General features: G+C 42.1%; 1 protein-coding gene across 1 annotated transcript in view; it reads left to right on the forward strand.

Annotated features, from left to right (window-relative positions):
* The window catches only part of FNBP1 (formin binding protein 1), a gene marked incomplete in the record, with an annotated part of 349112 nt that overhangs the window by 100593 nt on the left and 225423 nt on the right, over positions 1-23096 (forward strand). Inside the window, 1 exon segment of the mRNA XM_073600497.1 lies at positions 10955-11011. Coding sequence (XP_073456598.1) covers positions 10955-11011 — 57 coding nt within the window.

Consider the following 23096-nt stretch of genomic DNA (forward strand, 5'->3'; position numbering starts at 1 on the left):
TTGCTGTGTACCATCAATGATTTGAAGCAATGTGTGCCATCTACAGTTGTGCTCATAAGTTTACATACCCTGGCAGAATTTATTATTTCTTGGCCATTTTTCAGAGAATATTAATAATAACACAAAAACTTTTCTTTCACTCATAGTTAGTGTTTGGCTGAAGCCATTTATTATCAGTTAACTGTGTTTACTCTTTTTAAATCATAATGAAAACAGAAATTACCCAAATGACCCTGATCAAAAGTTTACATTACAGTTCTTAATACCGTGCATTGCCCCCCTTAACATCAATGACAGCTTGAAGTCTTTTGTGATATTTGTGGATGAGGCTCTTTATCTTCTCAGATGGTAAAGCTGCCCATTCCTCTTGGCAAAAGGATCTTGGGCTGTCTTGCATGAACTGCACATTTGAGATCCCCCCAGAGAGGCTCAACGATATTGAGGTCAGGAGACAGATGGCCACTCCAGAACCTTTACTTTATTCTGCTGTAGCCAATGACAAGTCATCTTGGCCTTGTCTTTTGGATCATTGTCATGTTGGAATGTCCAAGTACGTCCAATGCGCAGCCTCCTGGCTGATGAATGCAAATGTTCCTCCTATTTTTTGATAACATACTGCATTCATCTTGCCATCAATTTTGACCATATTTCCTGTGCCTTTGTAGCATCCCCAAAACATCAGCGATCCACCCCTGTGTTTCACAGTAGGAATGGTGTACCTTTCATCATAGGCCTTGTTGACTCCTCTCCAAATATAGCGTTTATGGTTGTGGACAAAAAGCTCAATTTTGGTCTCATCACTCCAAATGACTTTGTGCCAGAAGGTTTGAGGCTTGTCTCTGTGCTGTTTGGCATATTGTAAGCGGGATACTTTGTGGGATTTGGGTAGTAATGGCTTTCATCCGGCAACCCGACCATGCATCTTTCTTCAAGTGCCTCCTTATTGTGCATGTTGAAACAGCCACACCACATGTTTTCAGAGAGTCCTGTATTTCACCTGAAGTTATTTGTGGGTGTTTCTTTGCATCCCGAACAATTTTCCTGGCAGTTGTGGCTGAAATTTTAGTTAGTCTACCTGACCGTGGTTTGGTTTCAACAGAACCCCTCATTTTCTACTTCTTGATTAGAGCTTGAACACTGCTGATTGGCATTCTCAATTCCTTGGATATCTTTTTATATCCTTTCCTGTTTTATACAGTTCAACTACCTCTTCCCACAGATCCTTTGACAATTCTTTTGCTTTCCCCATGACTCAGAACCCAGAAACGTCAGTGCAGAACTGGATGAAAGATGCAAGGGTCTGTCAGAAGTCCAGAAACTCATTGACCTTTTATACACACACACTTATTACAAGCAAACAGATTACCTTTAAGGGAACTTTCACACTGGGGCGGGCGGACGTCGGCGCTTTGAACCCCAGCTAACAGCCGAAAAAGGGTTCAAAGCGTCACTGCAGCGGCGCTTTGCCATCGCTTCGGCGGTGCTGCCCATTAATTTCAATGGGCAGGGGCGCTTTAGGAGTGGTGTATGCACCTCTCCTGCAGCGTCTCAAAGTTGCTGCTTGCAGGACTTTTTTGAGCATCCTGCCAGCGCACCGTTCCAGTGTGAAAGCCCTCGGGCTTACATATTGGAGTGAAAGGAGAGGTGCTATGCAGGCTCTATTTTTAGCGCTAGAGTGCCTGTAAAGCGCTTCTGTATGAAAGGGGTCTAATAGCCATTCAAACCCCTTTGTTTCAACTTGTGAGCATGTTATAAGGCAAAAATCACCAGGGTATGTAAACTTTTGAACAGGGTCATTTGAGTAGTTTCTGTTGTGATTATGATTTAAAAAGAGTAAACACGGTTGATTGATAATAAATGGCTTCAGCCAAACACTAACCATGAGTGAAAGAAATGGCCAAGAAGTCATAAATTCTGCCAGGGTATGTAAAGCATTATGAGCACAACAGTTTATACTGTATGTATTAATCAATGTTTATGATGAGAAATGCATAAATCAATCTTACCTTGATATGATTAACACAAAAAGTATGGTATATAAAAAAAATGTTATACATAGGAGAGAAAAAATAAAAAAGATAAAAAAAAATAGATGGTGAAATGGAGAAAGAATGACAAGAGAAAGGATTGAGACTTTGAAAAGATGAAAGTGCAAATTACTCATAATAATGGGTATTCTCCTGTTCAAAATTTAGACCTCTAGGTATACAAGTGTCCAGTTTAAAAATCCAAAATATCTCCCTCCTACTGGGTCTGTCTGTGGAGGTGTCCATCTTGGTAGAGGAGCAGGACTTTGCTTCCTTAAAGCGGTGTTCCATCCAAAAGAAAAAATAAAGGCCAGCAGCTACACATACTGAAGCTGCTGGCGTTTAACAATAGGACACTTACCTGTCCTGGAGTCCAGTGATGTCAGCACCGCAGCTGATGTTTCCATCAGCTGTCTGGTGCTGCCGCCGCCATTGCGGGTAAGGGTACTCGGCAGTGAAGCCTTAAGGCTTCACACCGGGAACCCTACTGCGCATGCACGAGGCCCCGCTCCTCTCTCCTACTGGCCCGGGGCCAGGGAGAGGAGGAGGGAGCTCCGCGGTGTCCCCCCTCCCTCCCGAAAGGTGCCAATTGTGGCACCGGAGGGGGAGAGAAGACAAATGAGCGGAAGTTCCACTTTTGTGTGGAACTCCGCTTTAAGCCCATCTCTGTGCATGACCATCTCCGTTCCCTCCCTCCTGCCCCATCATACAGCAGTTTTTTCAAAACCTTTTTTTTAAAGCTGAATTTCAAGAATTCAGCTCCATTGTAAAAAGTGAAGGCACATTATGAGCTAAGTCCAAGGAGGTGCATGACATCTTCTGGGCTTATCTATATTATTTACATCTGACAGGTTTATTCCACTCTTTGAGGATGGTTGTATTTCCGGTAGCCAAATGCTGATGCTTCAGGTTTAAGCATCTTCAGTATTAGAGTCGGTGCAGCTGCTATGCCTGCCCTTACCCTCCTTCTGTCCAATCACAGAAGCCTTTTGCATTATGTGAACTCATTCACAAAATACAAAGGCTTCTCTGAATGTGCAGCAGTAGGGAGGAGCAGGCAAAGCTGCTCTGCATGCCTCTCTTTCCTCTCTCACATTCCTGAGTGTCAGTCACTGCTCCAGCAGAGCCATAAATCTGTTAGATATAAAAATTAGAGATACGTTTAGGAGACGGCATGCACCTCCTTGGATCTGCACTTTTTACATAGTGTGCCTGCATTTTTACAAACTGGCTGAATTCCTGGAATTCAGCTTTAATACTTCTCTAAGGCCACGTATATTTAGAAGCTCTAAAGTGAACAAGTATAAAATTCACGGTGCTTTCCAAAAATTGAAGCACGTTCTATCTGTTTCAGGACACACCAACACATTAAACAAGGTTTGTTTGGGATCTTAATGTCACCTGCACCTTTGATGATTGGTGATCTGATGACTGATGGGGAAATAGGTCTCATTTGCACGGACGCATTGACCAATACATATCCATGCAGAGAGTTGGGTTTACCTGCCGGTAGCCAGCCTGTTCTAATCAATGAGGAGGGCTACATGGATCTTCATGCACGTACCTGAGGGTACATGCGGGACTGATGCACGGCTCAGATCCACTTTCAATAATATATGTTTAAGGCATAAAATACCTAATAAATATTTTATTTTTGTCCTTTATGTAACAATAAGGCAGTTTTTAAGATCAATTGGACGTACCTGTTTTTTTTTGTGTGTTTTTTAGGGAAGTATTCCTTTGTTAATGCAGCGCACATATTTTTCTTACACTTCTGTATAAAACCCCCATGTGCCTATCTGAGGCCTCAGTCTACTTTTCTCACAGCTGCCCGTAAGAGAATGCAAATCATCTACATAACGTATATGTAGGGGGTCAGTTCTCCTAATGTAAAACATATGAAACATACGGATATGATTACTGTGCTGAGGGCACACATTCTCTGCATGTTTAAGCATGTAATTTACCTTCAATTATATCATATAGAGTTCTTGTTAAGTTTACATAATAATATTGGAGGAAAGGAAGCACCCGTCCAGCAACTTAATACGCACTTGTCCCGCAACCAAAATGGAACTATAATTCTCTCACTTTTGACTTTTGTACCGTGAAATTCCTCATATTTTCATTTTGTTTGTACTAGGTGGACATGACGGCTTTCTTTTAAAAGGCTTGACATGTTCAGGTCAATTTGTTTTTTACCCTGAGTGCGGTTGTTGTGAAACCAGAATAAATGCTTTCATGACAAGCTTAGCAGTGGTTGCTGTTGAGCCATAAATAAGAGATTACTGCAGTAAATGCAGGTGTTGCTTAAAGTTGGTTTTATTCCAAGTGTCCTGCATGATGGCAAACATTGCGGATATACCAGATATGCCTCTTCTATGTATCTTTCTATACCAGCTTTTCCAAAGGCAGCCAGCTCCCCAAATTGTGGTCTAAGCTACACCCATGTCACTAAGCACTACCAGCTAACCACCAACGACAACACTTTATTAGCCCATTTGGACCCACTTATTGAGTGGGGGTAGTAAGTGGATGGAACTTGGTGCCAGGGTTCGAGACAGAAGTCACTGCATGGCACATCTGGCAACAGGTGCATAAAAAAGAAAACCAATGAGGACCCACTTATTGAATGGGGGCAGTAAATGGATGAAACTTGTAGCCAGGGTTCAAGACAAAAGTCACTGCCTGGCACATCTTTTAACAGGGGCATTAAAAAAAAAAAACGGTGAGGACCCACTTATTGAATGGGGGCAGTAAGTGGATGGAACTTGGTGCCAGGGTTCGAGACAAAAGTCACTGCATGGCACATCTGGCAACAGGGGCATAAAAAAAAAAAAAAAAACGGTGAGGACCCACTTATTGAATGGGGGCAGTAAGTGGATGGAACTTGGTGCCAGGGTTCGAGACAGAAGTCACTGCATGGCAGAGGCATAAAAGAAATGATTTGCATGACTCCACCCACTCTCCCTTATTTTCTTTAATGTCCATTGAGGGACACAGGAATTGGAGAAATTGCCCCCTTCAGGAGCTTGGGATACTGGCAAATAATTAAGGTTAGGCCAGTCCCCATGTGACTATACCCTCAACTGTCATGCCTCAGTTTTTTTTTTTTGCTAGTGTCCTAGGAAGTTAAACGTTATTCCTCGACTCTTATGAAAAAAAATTACCGTACATATTTTTTTACTATATTATTTGCTAGCCTTCTTTTTCAGTTAAAATTTTCATACACCATAATTAATATAATTTTTTCTTTGGTGTCTTCCATGAAGATTTCAATTATGCTGCTTCAGCTAGTCTCTGCACAGCTCCTATCTGGATTGGCGTATTAATCAATAACAGTTGTGGAAGCCTTACCCCAACTTTGCTGGACTAAGGATCGTGGGGCTAGGCTGGAATGTGATCTTTGGGCACTGGGCTCTGCAATGTGGCCCTTTCCAGACCTTTGTGTATTGTGTTAGCTGCAGAGCACTCTACAGGTCCAGAGTTGTGGCACAACTTTTGGTGAAACCCTCAACGCTGTGTACTAACATTCAGATTATCGGGCGATCGCTCTAAAAGCAGTGTTTTTCATCCAATTTTCTCATTGTGTGTTACTAGGCATTAAATAAACCAAAAAATTTTTTTTTTTTTTGCGCTGCTCCCAGTGTTTTTAGTAGCTAACACACCACATTGAATAAATGGTATACAAAACTAAGATAACAAAGTGTAGCGCTGAAAATAAAAGTGCTCAAATGCAACGCAAGCAAATATCAAGATTAACAATAAAATTATGACACATAAATAAATTTACATAAATATATATAAATTATGAATATGCACCATTGTGCACAATAAATGTGTAATAAAAAGATATGTGAATAAAAAGTGTATGCAGTCAATGAAATAAGTCCATAAATAACGCTAAATCGAAATCTGTTCCAAATCAAGTGCACCCAATCTTGCAGGTAGTGAATATATTCGTGAAGAAAACCACCACCGGATAAAGGGAAGGCTTACCAGATCGTTTGAACACACTAGGGCGTACGCTCTGTGTGTCAGACAGGCTTGTTATAAAATGGATGGACCATAGGTAGAGGTCATCAGACAGGTGTATGCGGATAGCAGCCTTGTAGAATCATGGGGGAATGGCACCACAGGCACACCAACAGCTCAAAGGTCCATAGACATGTGGAGAGTATTGGAAAGGAAACGAAAAGAGACCATAGTGTAATTCCGTAAAACAGAGGTATATTTATTAAAAAATGAAAAACCACTCACATGAGTATAGGTAAACACAGCGCTGTATGACAATATAGGCAGCAGTGGAGACCGTCCCAACGCGTTTCGTCTCTAAAAGGACATCATCTGGGTTATTGTTAATCTTGATATTTGCTTGAGTTGCATTTGAGCACTTTTATTTTCAGCGCTACACTTTGTTATCTTAGTTTTGTTACTAGGCATTAGGGACCTTAGATTGTAAGCTCCCCGAGGGCAGAGACTAATGTGAATGTACACCATATATGTGAAAGTACTGAATAAATTGTCAGTGCTATATAAATACCTGAAATAAATAAATTAGAGTTGCACTGATACCTCTTAAGTGCCAATACTTTTTTTCAAGTACTCGCCGATACCAATACTTTTTTTAATGTCATGTGACAGTGGCACTAATATGCAGCACTGATGATGCGTGGACTGTGTCAGTCGTTTTTTATTTTTGTTTAATTAATTTTTTTAAAATTTTATTTTTTACTATTTTTTTTTTATTATTTTTTACAATTTATTGTATTATTTATTTATTTTTTACAATGCTTTCTTTTTTGGAGGGGGGGGGAGTGGGCGGTGTCGGTGTTTTTTAATTACATTTTTTATTATCTTTACAATTTTACTTTTAAATATTTATTTATTACAATTTTACCTTTTTTACATTTTTTATCAACCCTGTTGGGGGTGGGGGTGGGGGACTTTGGTGAGATATAAGGGGCCTAAACAGATCCCTGACATCTCCCCTTTGAGACACAAAAAGGGGACTTAGGACAGATTCCCCAGCCCCTTTCTAAGCAGCCTCAGCTGCACTGAAGATGAATGGACAGGAGACAGAGGCTCCTCTTCATTCACAAACGGAAGCATCGTGAACACAGTTTACAATGCTCAGTTATGAATGGACAGTCAGTGATCACTGACTCTGTGCATTCAGAAAAGGAAGGAGCCGGTAAATTACAGATTTACAGGCTCCTTCCTCTGCTCTCCATCATGACATTATCCGGGACAAGGGGGACTGGAGGAGGACAGAGGGTGACCGGAGGAGCACCTAGGGGGAACATAACAGCACAGGGGAGGACACCGAGGGGGACTGGGGGATGAGCACGGAGGGGGACTGGAGCAGCGCGGAGGAGTTCACGGAGGGGGACCGGAGCAGCACAGAGGAGGACACCGAGGGGGACCAAGGAGGAGCACAGAGGGGAACTGGAGCAGCATGGAGGTGGACCAGAGGACACAGGAGACAGTCTGGGGTGATCGGTGCAGCGGTGGGGGCCGTTACAAGCAACTGATCCACAGCTGGCTTCTATAGCCACTTAGTGGCCGCCCCATGTACATTTACTGTGGCAGATCATGTACGTAGTTTGTGACCTGATATTTACGGGTCTGGGGTGCGCATGCGCCGCCAGTGACCCGCTCCCACTGTGATTGGACACAGCGGAAGCCAATCAGCTGGACTCGATGTCCGAAGGGATCCCCCGATCGTTCTGGACACAAGCAAAGCGGCAGCCTGCCTATGTAAACAAGGCCCTCTGTTATTCTGTCAGTGGGGAAGGCTTTGATCCTGTGTTTTTGCAAAGCATCTTTGCCTTCCCCTAGGAAAAGCATCTCCCCCCACAAAGAGTAAGCCCACCCTAGGCACAAATTTAACCCTTTGATCACCCTTATGTTAACCTCTTCCCTGCCAGTGTCATTAGTACAGTCACAGTGCATATTTTTAGCAGTGATCATTGTATTAGTGTCACTGGTCCCCAAAAAGTGTCAAAATTGTCAATTATGTGTGTGATTTGTCTGCTGCAATATCGCAGTCCCGCTATAAGTCGCTGATCACCGCCATTACTAGTAAAAAAAATTTAATAATAAAAAAGTAAAAATATTTCATAGTTTGTAGCTTCTTAAACTGCATAGAGGGTTCTTTACTGTAAGAGCAGTTAGGATGTGGAATTCTCTTCCACAGGCGGTGGTTTCAGCGGGGTGCATCGATAATTTCAAAAAACTATAAGGCTACTTTCACACTGAGTCGCTTTACAGGCGCTATAGCAGTAAAAATAATGCATGCAAAGTGCCTGTAAAGCGCCTCTCCTGTCACTCGAGTGTGAAAGCCCGAGTGCTTTCACACACTGGAGCAGTGAGCTTGCGGGACGTTAAAAAAAGTCCTACAAGCAACATCTTTGAGGCACTTTAGGAGCGGTGTATACACCGCTCCTAAAGCGCCCTTGCCCGTTGAAGTCAATGGGCAGCAGCGATTTTAACCCTTTTTCGGCCACTAGCGGGGTTTATACGCTCCCCGCTAGCGGACGAAAAGTGCCGCTAAAACGACGGTAAAGCGCTGCTAAAACGACGGTAAAGCGCTGCTTTACAGCTGACTCCCCAGCGCCTCTGTGTGAAAGTGCCCTTAGATAAGCACTTGAATGACCACAACATACAGGGATATACAATGTAATACTGACATAAAATCACACACATGGGTTGGACTTGATGTATTTGTGTCTTTTTTCTACCTCCCCTACTATTTACAGTATCTCACAAAAGTGAGTACACCCCTCACATTTTTGTAAATATTTTATTATATCTTTTCATGTGACAACACTGAAGAAATGACACTTTGCTACAATGTAAAGTAGTGAGTGTACAGCTTGTATAACAGTGTAAACTTGTTGTCCCCTCAAAATAACTCAACACACAGCCATTAATGTCTAAACCGCTGGCAACAAAAGTGAGTACACCCCTAAGTGAAAATGTCCAAATTAGGCCCAAAGTGTCAATATTTTGTGTGGCCACCATTATTTTCCAGCACTGCCTTAACCCTCTTGGGTATTGAGTTCACCAGAGCTTCACAGGTTGCTACTGGAGTCCTCTTCCACTCCTCCATGATGACATCACAGAGCTGGTAGATGTTAGAGACCTTGCGCTCCTCCACCTTCCGTTTGAGGATACCCCACAGATGCTCAATAGGGTTTAGGTCTGGAGACATGCTTGGCCAGTTCATTCACCTTTACCCTCAGTTTCTTTAGCAAAGCAGTGGACGTCTTGGAGGTGTGTTTGGGGTCGTTATGTTGGAATACTGCCCTGCGGCCCAGTCTCCGAAGGGAGGGGATCATGCTCTGCTTCAGTATGTCATAGTACATGTTGGCATTCATGATTCCCTCAATGATCTGTAGCTCCCCAGTGCCGGCAGCACTCACGCAGCGCCAGACCATGACACTCCCACCACCATGCTTGACTGTAGGCAAGACACACTTGACTTTGTACTCCTCACCTGGTTGCCGCAACACACGCTTGACACCATCTGAACCAAATAAGTTTATCTTGGTCTCATCAGACCACAGGACATGGTTCTAGTAATCCATATCCTTAGTCTGTTTGTCTTTAGCAAACTGCGGGCTTTCTTGTGCATAATCTTTAGAAGAGGCTTCTTTCTGGGATGACAGCCATGCAGACCAATTTGATGCAGTGTGCGATGTACGGTCTGAGTACTGACAGGCTGACCCCCCACCCCTTCAACCTCTGCAGCAATGCTGGCAGCACTCATACGTCTATTTCCCAAAGACAACTTCTGGATATGATGCTGAGCACATGCACTCAACTTCTTTGGTTGACCATGGCGAGGCCTGTTCTGAGTGGAACCTGTTCTGTTAAACCGCTGTATGATCTTGGCCACCATGCTGCAGCTCCATTTCATGGTCTTGGCAATCTTCTTATAGCCTAGGCCATCTTTATGTGGAGCAACAATTCTTTTTTTTTTCTGATGCTCAGAGAGTTCTTTGCCATGAGGTGCCATGTTGAACGTCCATTGACCAGTATGAGAGAAATAACACCAAATTTAGCACACCTGCTCCCTATTCACACCTGAGACCTTGTAACACTAACAAGTCACATGACACTGGGGAGGGAAAATGGCTAATTGGGCCCAATTTGGACATTTTCACTTAGGGGTGTACTCACTTTTATTGCCAGTGGTTTAGACATTAATGGCGGTGTGTTGAGTTATTTTGAGGGGACAGCAAATTTACACTGTTATACAAACTGTACACTCACTACTTTACATTGTAGCAAAGTGTCATTTCTTCAGTGTTGTCACATGAAAAGATAGAATAAAATATTTACAAAAATGTGAGGGTTGTACTCACTTTTGTGATATACTGCAACTATGTAGATGCTATAACTTTTGCGCAAACCAATCAATATACGCTTATTGGGATTTTTTTTTACCAAAAATATGTAGCAGAATACATATTGGCATAAATTGATGAAGAAATTAGATTTTTTTTTATTCTTGTATTTGTTTTACAGCAGAAAGAAAAAAAAATTTTTTTTTCAAAATTGTCGGTCTGTTTTTGTTTATAGCGCAAAAAATAAAAAACGCAGAGATGATCAAACACCACAAAAAAGAAAGCTCTGTTTGTGGGGAAAAAAAAAAGGACAAAAATTGTATTTCGCAATTGTCAGTTAAAATAACACAGTTTTATTTTTTGCCGTATTGCAAAAAATGGTCTGGTTACGAATGGGGGTGAACCTCCTGGAGCTGAAGTGGCTAGATTCTTGGTTGCTGTGTTGTGATAAATTCATTTGTTTTGTGTTTGCAGAAGTGGAAAACCCGTAAGATGTTGAAATCATTATTTTCTTTTTACAGATGAAAGTTCATGATATTAAACAATAGCCGCCTTTGTGTTTTTTTGTTGTAGGAATCTTTCAAAAAAGTACCAGAATAAGAAGAACTCCAAAGAAGAGGAAGAGTCAAAGTGAGTGTCATGTTTTTTGGAGGGGTGGGGATCGGATACGGGGTGACACGTGAGTGTTCTCTGTGCAGGGTGTAGTTGGAAAAGCACACAAAAATTTAAAGGATACTGATGTCTGATGACTTTTCTGGTTGTTCGCTAAAACTTCCTCTTTATTCAATCACATGCTATATTTGATCTAGATGATTTATGTATTGCACAGTGCAGCACTGTAGAGTATCCCAAAACAGCCAATCAGAAAACATCTTTCAGCATCTTGGAGTACGCCGATCAGCTGGGTTTTTATTGGTTGCTGTGGGTTGTAGCACAGCGCTTTTATTTGCACCTTGTGCTAGGTAAGCATTTTTTAAACGGGTAACTGCACGTTCATGGGGGAAAAAAGCAAATGAAAAATACATAGCATATACAATTGTTCCACAAGTCATATTGTAATTGATTGTTTTTAAAATGCAATACGGCATCCTGGAGATCTCCTGTAGACATTTGGTGTACAGAATTCCGTGCCCCTGAAATGTAATTTCCTGCTTGTGTGATTGGTTTACAAATTTTCCCATAAGTGAACACTAAGATGCAAGTCAGATTTTGGGCATCCCCTGCAACAAAAACGTCTTTTTTGGTGCGATACTCCCAAAGGGAAATCACATCTAAAGGAATGCAGATATTGGAACCCTGCAGGTGCAGCAACTGATTATATACTATAGTCACTCAGATTCATATCCACTTTGCACCTAGACACAGAGAAACAAACAGCTATTTCTTCAGAATGGCAAAAGGTAGGAATTTGCAACAAAGGTTGTTGGAATCATTGCAATGTACATAGATCACCCAGGGAATGTATTTTTTCCTCAATAAAAGTGGACTACTCTTTATACATTTTTCCAGGAGGTTGTGTTGTTTAACAAACAGAAGGGGGGTGATTTACTAAGAAGAAGGCACTGCACTAGTTCATACATTAATTGGTGCGCCAGAAAAGTCATTCATTAACTGCTTCCGGACTAGGCGCCGCAGTTTTACTGCAGCAGGCTGGCTCCCCTGCGCGAAATCACATTACTGTACGTTATCTCGCGGGGTCCGGAAAGCAGGCAGGCTGCACAGCGGGGGTGCTGATGCTCGGTCACGATGACCGCCGGCCACGAGTGAGCATGACCAGGAGACACAGAACAGGGACAAGTGTTTGTAAACACACACTTCCTTCTGTTCAGGCAGAACAGACAGATCGTGTGTTCCTATTACCTAGGAACCACGATCTGTCACTTCCTGTGGTTAATCCCTCCCCCTTCAGTTAAAATCACATCCCAGGAATACAGTTAACCCCTTCACCGCCCCTTAGTGTTAACCCCTTCACTGCCAGTGACATTTTTACAGTAATCAATGCATTTTTAATCGCACGGATCGCTGTATTAATGCCAATGGTTCCAAAAATGTGTCAAAATTGTCCGATGTGTCCGCCATAATGACGCAGTCACGATAAAAATCGCAGATCACCGCCATTACTAGTAAAAAAAAAATAATAATAAAAATGCTATAAATCTATCGCCTATTTTGTAGTCACTATAACTTTTGCACAAACCAATCAATATACGCTTATTGCGATTTTTTTTTTATACCAAAAATATGTAGAAGAATACATATCGGCCTAAACTGAGGAAAAAAAATGTTTTTTTTATATATTTTTGGGGGATATTTATTATAGCAAAAAGTAAAAAATAATGCGTTCTTTTCAAAATTGTCACTCTTTTTTTGTTTATAGCGCAAAAAATAAAAACCTCAGAGGCAATTAAATACTACCAAAAAAAAGCTCTATTTGTGGGAAAAAGGACATCAATTTTGTTTGGATACAACGTTGCACGACCGCGCAATTGTCAGTTAAAGTTTTTCATTGATAATAGCACACGCCCAATATAATTGGTTCATTTCATCTCATTGGATGTGTCTTGTTAGGAAATTAGTAGGTGTACTCAGTTAATTAACCCTTTTGATGCTAATCTCATTCCTATCACTTCTAATATATCTTTGAAATGTGTTTTTTTCTCTTTTTACCCAAATCTTTCAATACATTACAAAGAACAGAGAAGTGTTTCTAAACCCAATAAATGAATATTTTCAGATCTTGATCTTTAACCATACACTGCAATCAGTTAGATCTTAAATAAATTAGATTTAGTGCAAGAGCCTGTTTGATTTCCTATATTTTGAATTAATTGTTCAAGTGCGTCTTCCTATTACGCCTAAATATCGAGTTGTACAGGGATTGGCCAATCAGATTTCATAGTGCATGACCATCTTAAGTGCCAAATTTGGAATGTAGATGTGCCATGACCCACTTGTATTTTCCTAACGATATTTCTTGGGCATTTTACAAGGTACATGGAAAACCACCTTTTTTAAAGACATGCTAGAGTGATCAGGAATCGTTAACCACTTCAATACCAGGCACTTATACACCTTCCTGCCCAAGCCAATTTTCACCTTTCAGTGCTGTCGCATTTTGAATGCCAATTGCGCGGTGATGCTACACTGTACCCAAACAAATTTTTTATCATTTTGTTCCCACAAATAGAGCTTTCTTTTGGTGGTATTTGATCACCTCTGGGATTTTTATTTTTTGCGCAACAAATTAAAAAAGACCGAATATTTTGAAAAAAAACAAGTTTTTCTTTGTTTCTGTTAAAATTTTTTGTAAATAAGTACGTTTTCTCGTTCAATGATGGGCACTGATAAGGCGGCACTGATGGGCACCGATAAAGTGTCACCAATGAGGTGGCACTGATAGGCAGCACTGATAGGTGGCACTGATAGGTTGCACTGGTATGCGGCACTGATGGGCACTCATAGGCGGCACTGATGGGCACTTATGGGTGGCACTGATGATACTGATGGGTGGCATTGCTGGGCATCACCGATGCCTGTTAGTACATAATGGTGCCAATTAATGCCCATTTGTGGGCACTGATTGGCACAGATTGAGCATAATTTGCACATGTGGATGGCCATGGGGTACATACCTGGCCATCCACATGTTGCCCACTTCCCTGGTGGTCCTAGTGGTGTCCCTGGTGGTCCAGGGTGGTCATCTGAGAGGGGGCTGCGCTGATAAACAATCAGCGCAGACCCCCCCGTCAGGAGTGAATAGGAAGAGCCGTCTGACAGACGCGAGTGAGGAAAAGCCGATCAACGGCTCTTCCTATTTACATCGTGATCAGCCATGATTGGACACAGCTGATCACGTGGTAAAGAGCCTCCGCCGGAGTCTCTTTACCGAGATCGGTGGAGCGGTGTGTCAGAATGACACACCGCTCCACCGATCGCCACGATGCACGGGCGCGCGGGGGCTGTTATCCTGAAGAACGTCCTATGACGCCCAGTCAGGATAACTGAACCACTGCCTGGCAGTAATTTTGCTATAGGCTGGGCGGGAAGTGGTTAAACTACGGCTCTCAAGCTGTTGCGGAACTACACATCCCATGAGGCATTGTAAAACTCTGACATTTGCAGACATGACTAGGCATGATGGAAAGTGTAGTTCCTGAACAACTGGAGGCCCATAGTTAGAAGACTCCTGTGCTAGACCATTATTATGCCTCCAGAATTGGGAGTGTGGCATCTACCCACCTTCTCTCTGCTGGTGGACACAAGAACCTACATCTGTAGATATATAAGTAAAAATAAGAGAAATATCCGTGCTATAATAAAATAACAATAGCATACAGCAGCTAAGCACTATAACCCAGATGGAAGGCACAGAAGCAGATATATGACAAAAAGTGAAGCGCTATAAAATTAAAATTGGTTGATACAGATATGCATGTACCAAAACTAGATATTAAAGTGCAAATATTAACCATGATTATTAAACATCATGTAAAATCAATACAATGCACAACAAAAAATTAAGAGTTGAAAGTCCAATGCATCATGAAGTGCACAAAATACACATATCCATATAATTCATAAGTGACTTGAGTTTATGGATTAAGATCCTAGTGCAGTGTGAGTTCAGTGAGGTGGGTCAATCATGAAATGTGAAGCATAGAAAATAAACTTGACCATGTGAAACCCGTCACCACGGAGAGACAAGAGGCTTACCGGAAAGCCAGCGACCGCCCTTACTCAGGGGGGTCATACAAGGCTTGGGTCATACAAGGCTCTGGCATCTGTTGGAAAGATATCTTGATGATTGAGGCTTGAAGGGATATCCTGATGTGTTAGGCTTTCCCCACCGGAAAATTTCCACAGATGCTAAGTGGTAATTGGATCCAATCCCACAGCATCAATGCCAGAGTGCAGGTAAGTGAATATGTAAATAAAGGAAGAAAAAACTCCAATAGTGCAACACTTCTTTAAAATGCTTTATTGGAGGGCAATGCAATGCTGCATGTAACAAAATGACCCACAACCGAGTCACTCGATCGTTTAGGTAAAAAAATGGAATTCCAAACAGAATAAAATCACATTAACATGTGAGGGGCTCATGAATGATCCACCTCACTGAACTCACATTGCACTAGGATCTTAATCCATGAACTCAAGTCACTTATGAAATATATGGATATGTGTATTTTGTGCACTTCATGATGCATTGGACTTTCACCTCTTAATTTTTTGTTGTGCATTGTATTGATTTTACATGATTAATGTTTAATAATCACAGTTAATATTTGCACTGTATTATCTAGTTTTAGTACATGCATATCTGTATCAACTCATTTTCATTTTATAGCGCTGCACTTTTTGTCATATTGTTATATATATATATATATATATATATATATATATATATATATATATATATATATATATATATATACATACACACACACACAAACACTGAAGCAGGAAGCAATATACATTGGCCCGGAAGTGAATCTGTACACAGAAAGTAGGTGTGTGTTTTGAGGCCAAATCATTTAGACATACACACATGACCCACACTAACACCACCCCATGTAAAAATAAATCAGAAATTATCTTAATTTGCAAATAAGGATCATCTCTTCCTCAGAGAACAGTGAGCGGGACATGGTGTTGGGAAGAAATTAGCAGCAGTACAAGCAACTTCCTGTAGGGGCGTGATGTCATTCCCGTGTGCTGGCCACTGCTTCCGAGAACCAGATATGCGCCAAGGGTACATACCTCTGCGCACACAGCAGTTGCGCATCTCACATACACAGCGGTCGCGCATCTAGCTGCAGGAACCCAATTTTTATGGAAATTAATAGTAAAGCAGATGCAGATTTCCAGGACTGGACTAACAAATGTTTCTAGTGAAAGGCAACTGGTGTTTTCTATTAAACAAGGTCTAAATGGGCCATTGACATGCATCACAGTTGAACTTAGGAATGTGTCTTTGCAAAGTTATAGGAAAGGATTTAATTTAATTTGTTTGCTTGGGGATAAAGTGCAGAGGGATTAGAAGTCTTGTCAGTTTTTAGGGATGTCTGCACCCCTGATAGGGTGAAGACACCTCCCAAATTTTGCCAGTTTCACCTTTAAATTTATTCACTTCCTTTCAACCCTACCAATGTCTTTCCTTGGGGACACACAGGTCAATCTAAATAGTTTCCCCATTAGATAATTTGCACGCTAACATTTTGCTGTGTACACCCTAAATTATTAGGTATATTGGACTTTGGGGTTTATTCACTAAAGGCAAATCCACTTTGCACTACAAGTGCACTTGCCGGAGATCCAAGGGGGACATGCAAGGAAGATAAAAAAAAACAGCATCTTTGCTTCTACATGATTGGATGATAAAATCACCAGTGCTTCCCCTCAGATTTACAGCGAGTACACTTGTATTGTAGAGTGGATTTGCCTTTAATAAACCCCAAAATACCTAATAATTTGGGGTGTACACAACAAAGCGCTAGAGTGCAATATGCCTAATGGGGACACTAGTAAGATTGATCTGTGTGTCCCCAAGGAAAGACATCGGTAGGGTTTTGACAGGACAGGAAGTGAAGCCAATTTTTAGAAAAGGGACACAAAGCCCAACCTAAAAAAGACAAGCAGGGGTTCTAACACTCACTTGGTTTCCCTCAAATGCCCACAATTAGAATATGATTGTCTTGAGCTAGATTTTAGCTCAGTGTTCTAAATCAGTGGTTCTCAACCCTGTCCTCAAGTACCACCAACAGGTTTTCCTTCATCTTGCACAGGTGCTTTAAATCACAGTCAATGGCTTGGTATTTTGGACAGCTATTTTAGCTAAGATAAATTCCCAAAATGTGTCCTGTCAGGGATACTTGAGAAATCAGGCTGAGAGCCACTGCGCTAAAATGGAAAATTGAATACTTACCTCTCTCTAACTTTCCTTTCCTGGTGTCTATCCACGGCAGCATACGCACAATTCATGCATATGCTACCATGAAGGCACCAGGAAAGTAGCTTTTTAGACAAATCACACCTTTTGTTTTGCCATGCCAATCAGCCTAGTTAAGCTGCAGCTTGGAAATCTATTGCATGAAAATTGTTTGGGGGGGGGATGTAAAATGCATTACTTGGATTGAGCATGCATCTGCAAAACAAATTATTAACAAAACACATAAAACATAAAAAACTGCTACAAATTGTATTGGTCAACAAAACAGGACTTGGAAAAGAGCAAGGAAATCAAAAAATGCACATGTATGTTAATTTGAGAAACTAACAAAATATGGTTTTGAGGTCTGACCATTTTGCAGAGGAAATTAACAGGAATTAAAATTGCTATTAAGGATTTAAACATTTAGTAGTCACAACAACTTGAGGAAGATTTTGCAAAATAATGCAACACACATGCCTCTTTTCAGGGCAAGGTAAAGAATGCTATCTGCAACCTTTACAGTTTGCGTGCTAATGAGGCAATTGAAAACACATGCACAGTTCATGAAACACACAAAATGCAAGTTCACCCAATGTGCACACTCTCTGAGCATACCTAGAAAAATCCAAGTGCTGTTCACACACACAAAGCACAAAAAAAAACCAAAAGTCCCTGAGCATGTCCGGAACAACCCAAATGCAGCTAGCACAAAATAAGCCACCCCCTGTCCAAAATTAGGCACATCATCCAGCATGCTACAAAATTACAGATGGGACAAACACCCCCCAGTCCAGGGGGCAAACAAAGAGCCTAACATGGCCGAAAATTATACAACAAATACCATTGCAGTCTATGGGAACTGACTTGGTAATTTTGCGAGTCGCCACTTGGCTTGTTTATATTCTAGTTATTGGCCTTAAAATGGGTATGGGGGCCCAGGTCCCACCCTGGACATATATTAGTGTCACCAATTTGGACAACCACAAAGGTGCATGTCACATGTTGGCAACGTAACATGCTAACATGACCTGTGTGCAAATCTAATTTAAAAAAATACATAAAGATGAACCAGCGTAAAAAAAATGTGTCAAGTTTAGAGGTGCGCCCGTTCAACCCATGCAATTGCATGTACGTTGCTTAAAATTTACTAAGATTTTGGCCGCGCAGTGAACAAACGCATGTGAACGAGTGCAACAACCGCTTGCGTGTGCACACTGCTTACATTGATCTCACACAGTTCTAAACGTACTTGCAGGCACAGCAGGTTTTCTCTGAAAAAGTTACTTTCTCATTCTATTTTGGGCATATTTGTTACTTGGGCAGTTGTTAGTAAACCTCCTCACATCACCCCATAATATTGGCACCTCCATCTTCTGTCAGTATTGATTTGGAGATGCCATGCACCATGTCCATAGTGGCGCACAGATTGCATTCTCCTGTGCGTCGAGATCGATATAGTAAATGGGGGATTCGCACTCTGTTACCGGCGCACCATTTCGTAAATATGGAAATGTGCGTTGTGCCTCGCAGTGCACCTTAACTGATGGTGCACGGATTTTGTAAATCACACCCATAGTTCCTTTATTGAAACAAAGGCATAGTACAAAGTCAATAATATGGAAGTAATCAAAGTAATATATTGCACACTGACAATGAAGAAATGGGGGGGGGGGTCATTTACTTAAGCTGGGGAGCACAAAATCTGGTTCAGCTCTGCATAGAAACCAATCAGCTTCCAGGTTTTATTGTCATGGCTTCATTGAACAGTCTGAAGTTAGAAGCTGATTGACTCCCATGCACAGCTGCCCCAGATTCTGAGTGCTCCAGGTTTAGTAAATCTCCCCCATAGTCCCCATAACAGAAGTTAGGCGTAGGCAAAGCTTAACAGAAAATTTATGATAACAGTGCCCATCCTCAAAGACATTCAAGAACATATTCGGAGGGTATCACAGCCACACCGACAGGTATACAATGTGCAAGAGGAGAACCCTCTTCACCTACGCAGTCCATGGCTGCCACACCCTATTAAACTTTTTAGGGCAGTTCCTGCTGATATGTCAACTTCTACATGGGAGGAACAGCGTTAATAGACTTTTCCTAAGAAGCTACGGAGGGGGGAGGGACCGGTATTCCACTTGAATACAATTTCTCTTTTAGAATAATGAAACAGATAAGAGATTAGTAGTTTAGTGCATCTAGGCCTCTGTTCATTATACTGAATTCCTAATAATATCAGTTCAGAAGTGATCAGAAGCGCCAACTGAAGATGGAAATTAATAAGTTCAACCATCTCTCCCTAGAAATGAGCCACCCCCGGACAACTCCAGAACATGTGAAGATATGTACCTATACCATCCCCACAGCGGGTACGCTCTGGCGATCTCTGGGGATATTTAATCTGAATTAATTTGTCCCATGAGGAACTTAACAGTTTGGTACTGTCCTCAAGACAGTTCTCCCAGTCCTCTCTATCAAGGTCAGGAAGGTCAGTCTTCCACAGATCCCATAGTCGTTCCATTTAAGGGGAGTCAATGCTAAGCAAATCCAGGTAAAGAGCAGACAGGGGTTTGGGCAGCTATTCTTGAGCCAGAAGTTCCTCAATAGAGTCCATATTAAGGGTCGGAGAAACAGGAAACTGAGCTCCTGCGGGATGGTGCAATTGAAAGTATCGGAATATCATCCAGCCTGGCAGTTTTAATTTGGCCCTAAGGTCTGGAATGGAAAGCAGGGTGACTGCTGAGAACACATCTCGCAGAGTCTTAATCCCGTACCTGGCCCAAAGTTGAGGGTCAGGTAGGGAACAAAAATGTGGGAGGTTGGTGTTGCCCTATTGCGGGCTGAACGGAGACCATTTATGTGGATGAAGAAATCTCCTCCTAGCTACAGCCCAGACCCGAACCGTAGCCCTAGTGGGGTGTGGCAAAGTAGGGTAAGCCCGAGGACCCCTATAGACCAATTTCCCAAACTCCTGGAGGGAAACTAGACTGGCAGCCTCAAGGCACACCACCACATTAGCTCAGGAATGCGTAAACCACTAACGAGTAGTGACTAAGATGGCCGCCCAGTAATAAGTCCGGTAGTGCCAGGCCACCACACTGCACAGGGAGGAGTAAAGTCAACCTCGCCAGCCTAGGGTGACCACCTCCCATATGAGGCTGTGTTGTTAGTTTAATTGTATTTATCATGTCTATCACTAGTTTACAGGCTGTGAAAATCAAGAGCTACTGCTCACTTGCTCTGTACCCCAGATTTATTTCTGGAAATTCCTCACTCTTTTCTTTCACTTCTCAGAGCAACACTGCAAGTTACACCTAACTATTTTTCTTATTGCTTAACAGATTACTTTCATAATGTATTCCTTTAATTTACCCCCATACCAGCCCCCATTGTTATGGATTCTGCCGGATCCGCTCTGTGCAGATCACGGGGAGCCCCCTCACTTCTGTGTATGTGCAGAAAAAAATCCCATTTATTTCAGTAGAGAGGCCATCTATCATTGGGATACACAATAGATGGCCTCTTTATATGAATAAATGGGATAGAAGAAAAACTGGATCAGCCAGGGGAGTTTTCAGCGACATCTGTTCAGCTCTTCGTTGGTCACACTATATAGATCTGGCAAGAGTGTGGACATGTGAATAAACTTTTGGGTGTAATAGGGAGAGGGATTACTGGATAACTATATCAAAGTAAAGATATCCTTTAAAGAGACCCTGTCACCTATTTAAAAAACTGCAAGCAAAAATCAAGTATTTAAAAAGCTTATCAACTAAAAGGTTACAGCGCTGCCCCTCTCTATCTGTTCACTTAAAAATGATATTTAAAATGGTACTCCCCTATATACCCCTCTTATGTCGTTAGAATAATTGAGCTAAGGTTAAATTATGTGTGTGGACTTCTAATATTAGCCCACGTTCACATTGGGCCTATTTGGCATGCGATTTGACATGCCAAATCGCATGCCAAATCAGCGGCTATTGCTAGCAATGGCACCGTCCAAATCGGTGCGACGCCGACTTTGCAGCGCTGCATCTCTTCCCAAAAGTAGTTCCTGTTCTACTTTTGATGACTTCGGGGGGCGATTTGTATAGACACATGTGCATGATTCTGCACAAATGTCTGTCAAATCACCCCCGAAGTCGGACTGCATTGCCGAACTGAACCCGCACGATTTCTAACCCGCATCAGTGAGAACTTGGGCTAATTGTGGGCTACAGTGGCGGCTGGTGCTCTGTTTTTTGGGGGGGGTAAACAACCCCCCCCCCACCAGGTCTACCCTTACCCTATCCAGGTTGCGGCTGATCTGGTCTTAAGACTCTTGTCCTGATTGGCTGGTAGGATAAGCCGCAAGACAATAGCGAATATTGATTCGCTAATGTCACAAGTGGGTGGGTTCGCCCCGAGCCCAACCTTTTTGAAGCCAAGTAGAGCCTCAGGTTCTAATCATGTGCTTCAAAAAAAAAAAAAAAAGCTCATAGAAACCTTGAGTCCAGCTCCCCGCATGGAGATTAGGGGGCAACGCATGGAGATTAGGGGGGCAGCGCCCCGTATGGACCGGCCGTCGCTGGTGGGTTTGCTGCTGTTAGTAAGGCATACACCTCTAAATATTTCAATAAAACTCAGCACCACCCCTTTAAATTGTCTGAGTATACTATATATAAGTAGCAATGTTTATATCCTCATATGCAAATTCATAAGTGCTCTCAATGATATAATGTGTCTAAATACTATATGTGCCACTCATGACATTACCCCTTTAAATGTACATAAAAATAATTTAGCTGTGACAACATATAATCCACAATGTTACAAACTTTTCTCCTAATCTTCAGTGTTGCTTAAATACTACATCAATGTGCATAAGGATGCATTCACACCTGGGCATTTTGAATCGCGGGCAGATTTGCCACAATTCTCCCTGCAATTTCAAAACGCTGAGGTGTGACAAATCGCACAGCACACATTTCAGTTGTATATTTGAATGGCACCTAAAAATGCATAGTGTGAAGCATGTCGCTCAAAAGAAGCTCCTGAACTTTTTTTTTTTGGTGACCAGCTTTACGCAATGTGGTTTGCCCTGATTGCAGCGGGACAATCACGGCAGAACTGCACTGCGTTTCGGAAATGTGCGATTTGACATTCACCCCTGGGCGTTTTGAAATCGCCGGGCATAAATCTGCCCGCAATTCACAAGACCAATGTGTGAATGCAGCCTAAGACAAATAATCATTCACACTTAGTCCATCCGTGATCGTTTGGTGTGATTACAAAAGTGCAGTCTCTCGTGCTGAAACGAATCACCCCTGTGCAGTGCAGACACAATATCGTGCCCCCTCTTCTTGTGCCCACACTCACCAATACAATAAATATCAAGGTCACTTCAAATACTGGTGTGTCTGGATAACCAGATATACAGTATGTGTTCTCCTCAGATGTCCTCTCCTCCCCTCCTTTCCTCTGTTATTCCAGGCTACGTAGAAGCCCCGATGTTTCTCATGGGTGAAGGAACAAACAAGGAAATGCTCCCATAGTGTAAATTTACTTTATTAAAGCATAATTTTAAATGAACAGGTTGCACTTCCTTGCTGACAAATTTTACAAACACGGATCAGATTAACTCGTGCTGGCGTGTGCCTCTCGAGTCAGGTATGATATCACTAATGAAAACCCACCTAACGTGTTTCGCTTCTACCAGTAGGCGTTTTCAGAAGACTTCTGAAGACGCCCAGCGAGAGGGGCGAAAAGCGTTAGGTGGGGTTTTCACCAGTGACGTCATATCCGACG

The sequence above is a fragment of the Aquarana catesbeiana genome, linkage group LG09 (assembly GCF_042186555.1).
Source record: "Aquarana catesbeiana isolate 2022-GZ linkage group LG09, ASM4218655v1, whole genome shotgun sequence".
In the NCBI taxonomy this organism is placed as follows: domain Eukaryota; kingdom Metazoa; phylum Chordata; class Amphibia; order Anura; family Ranidae; genus Aquarana; species Aquarana catesbeiana.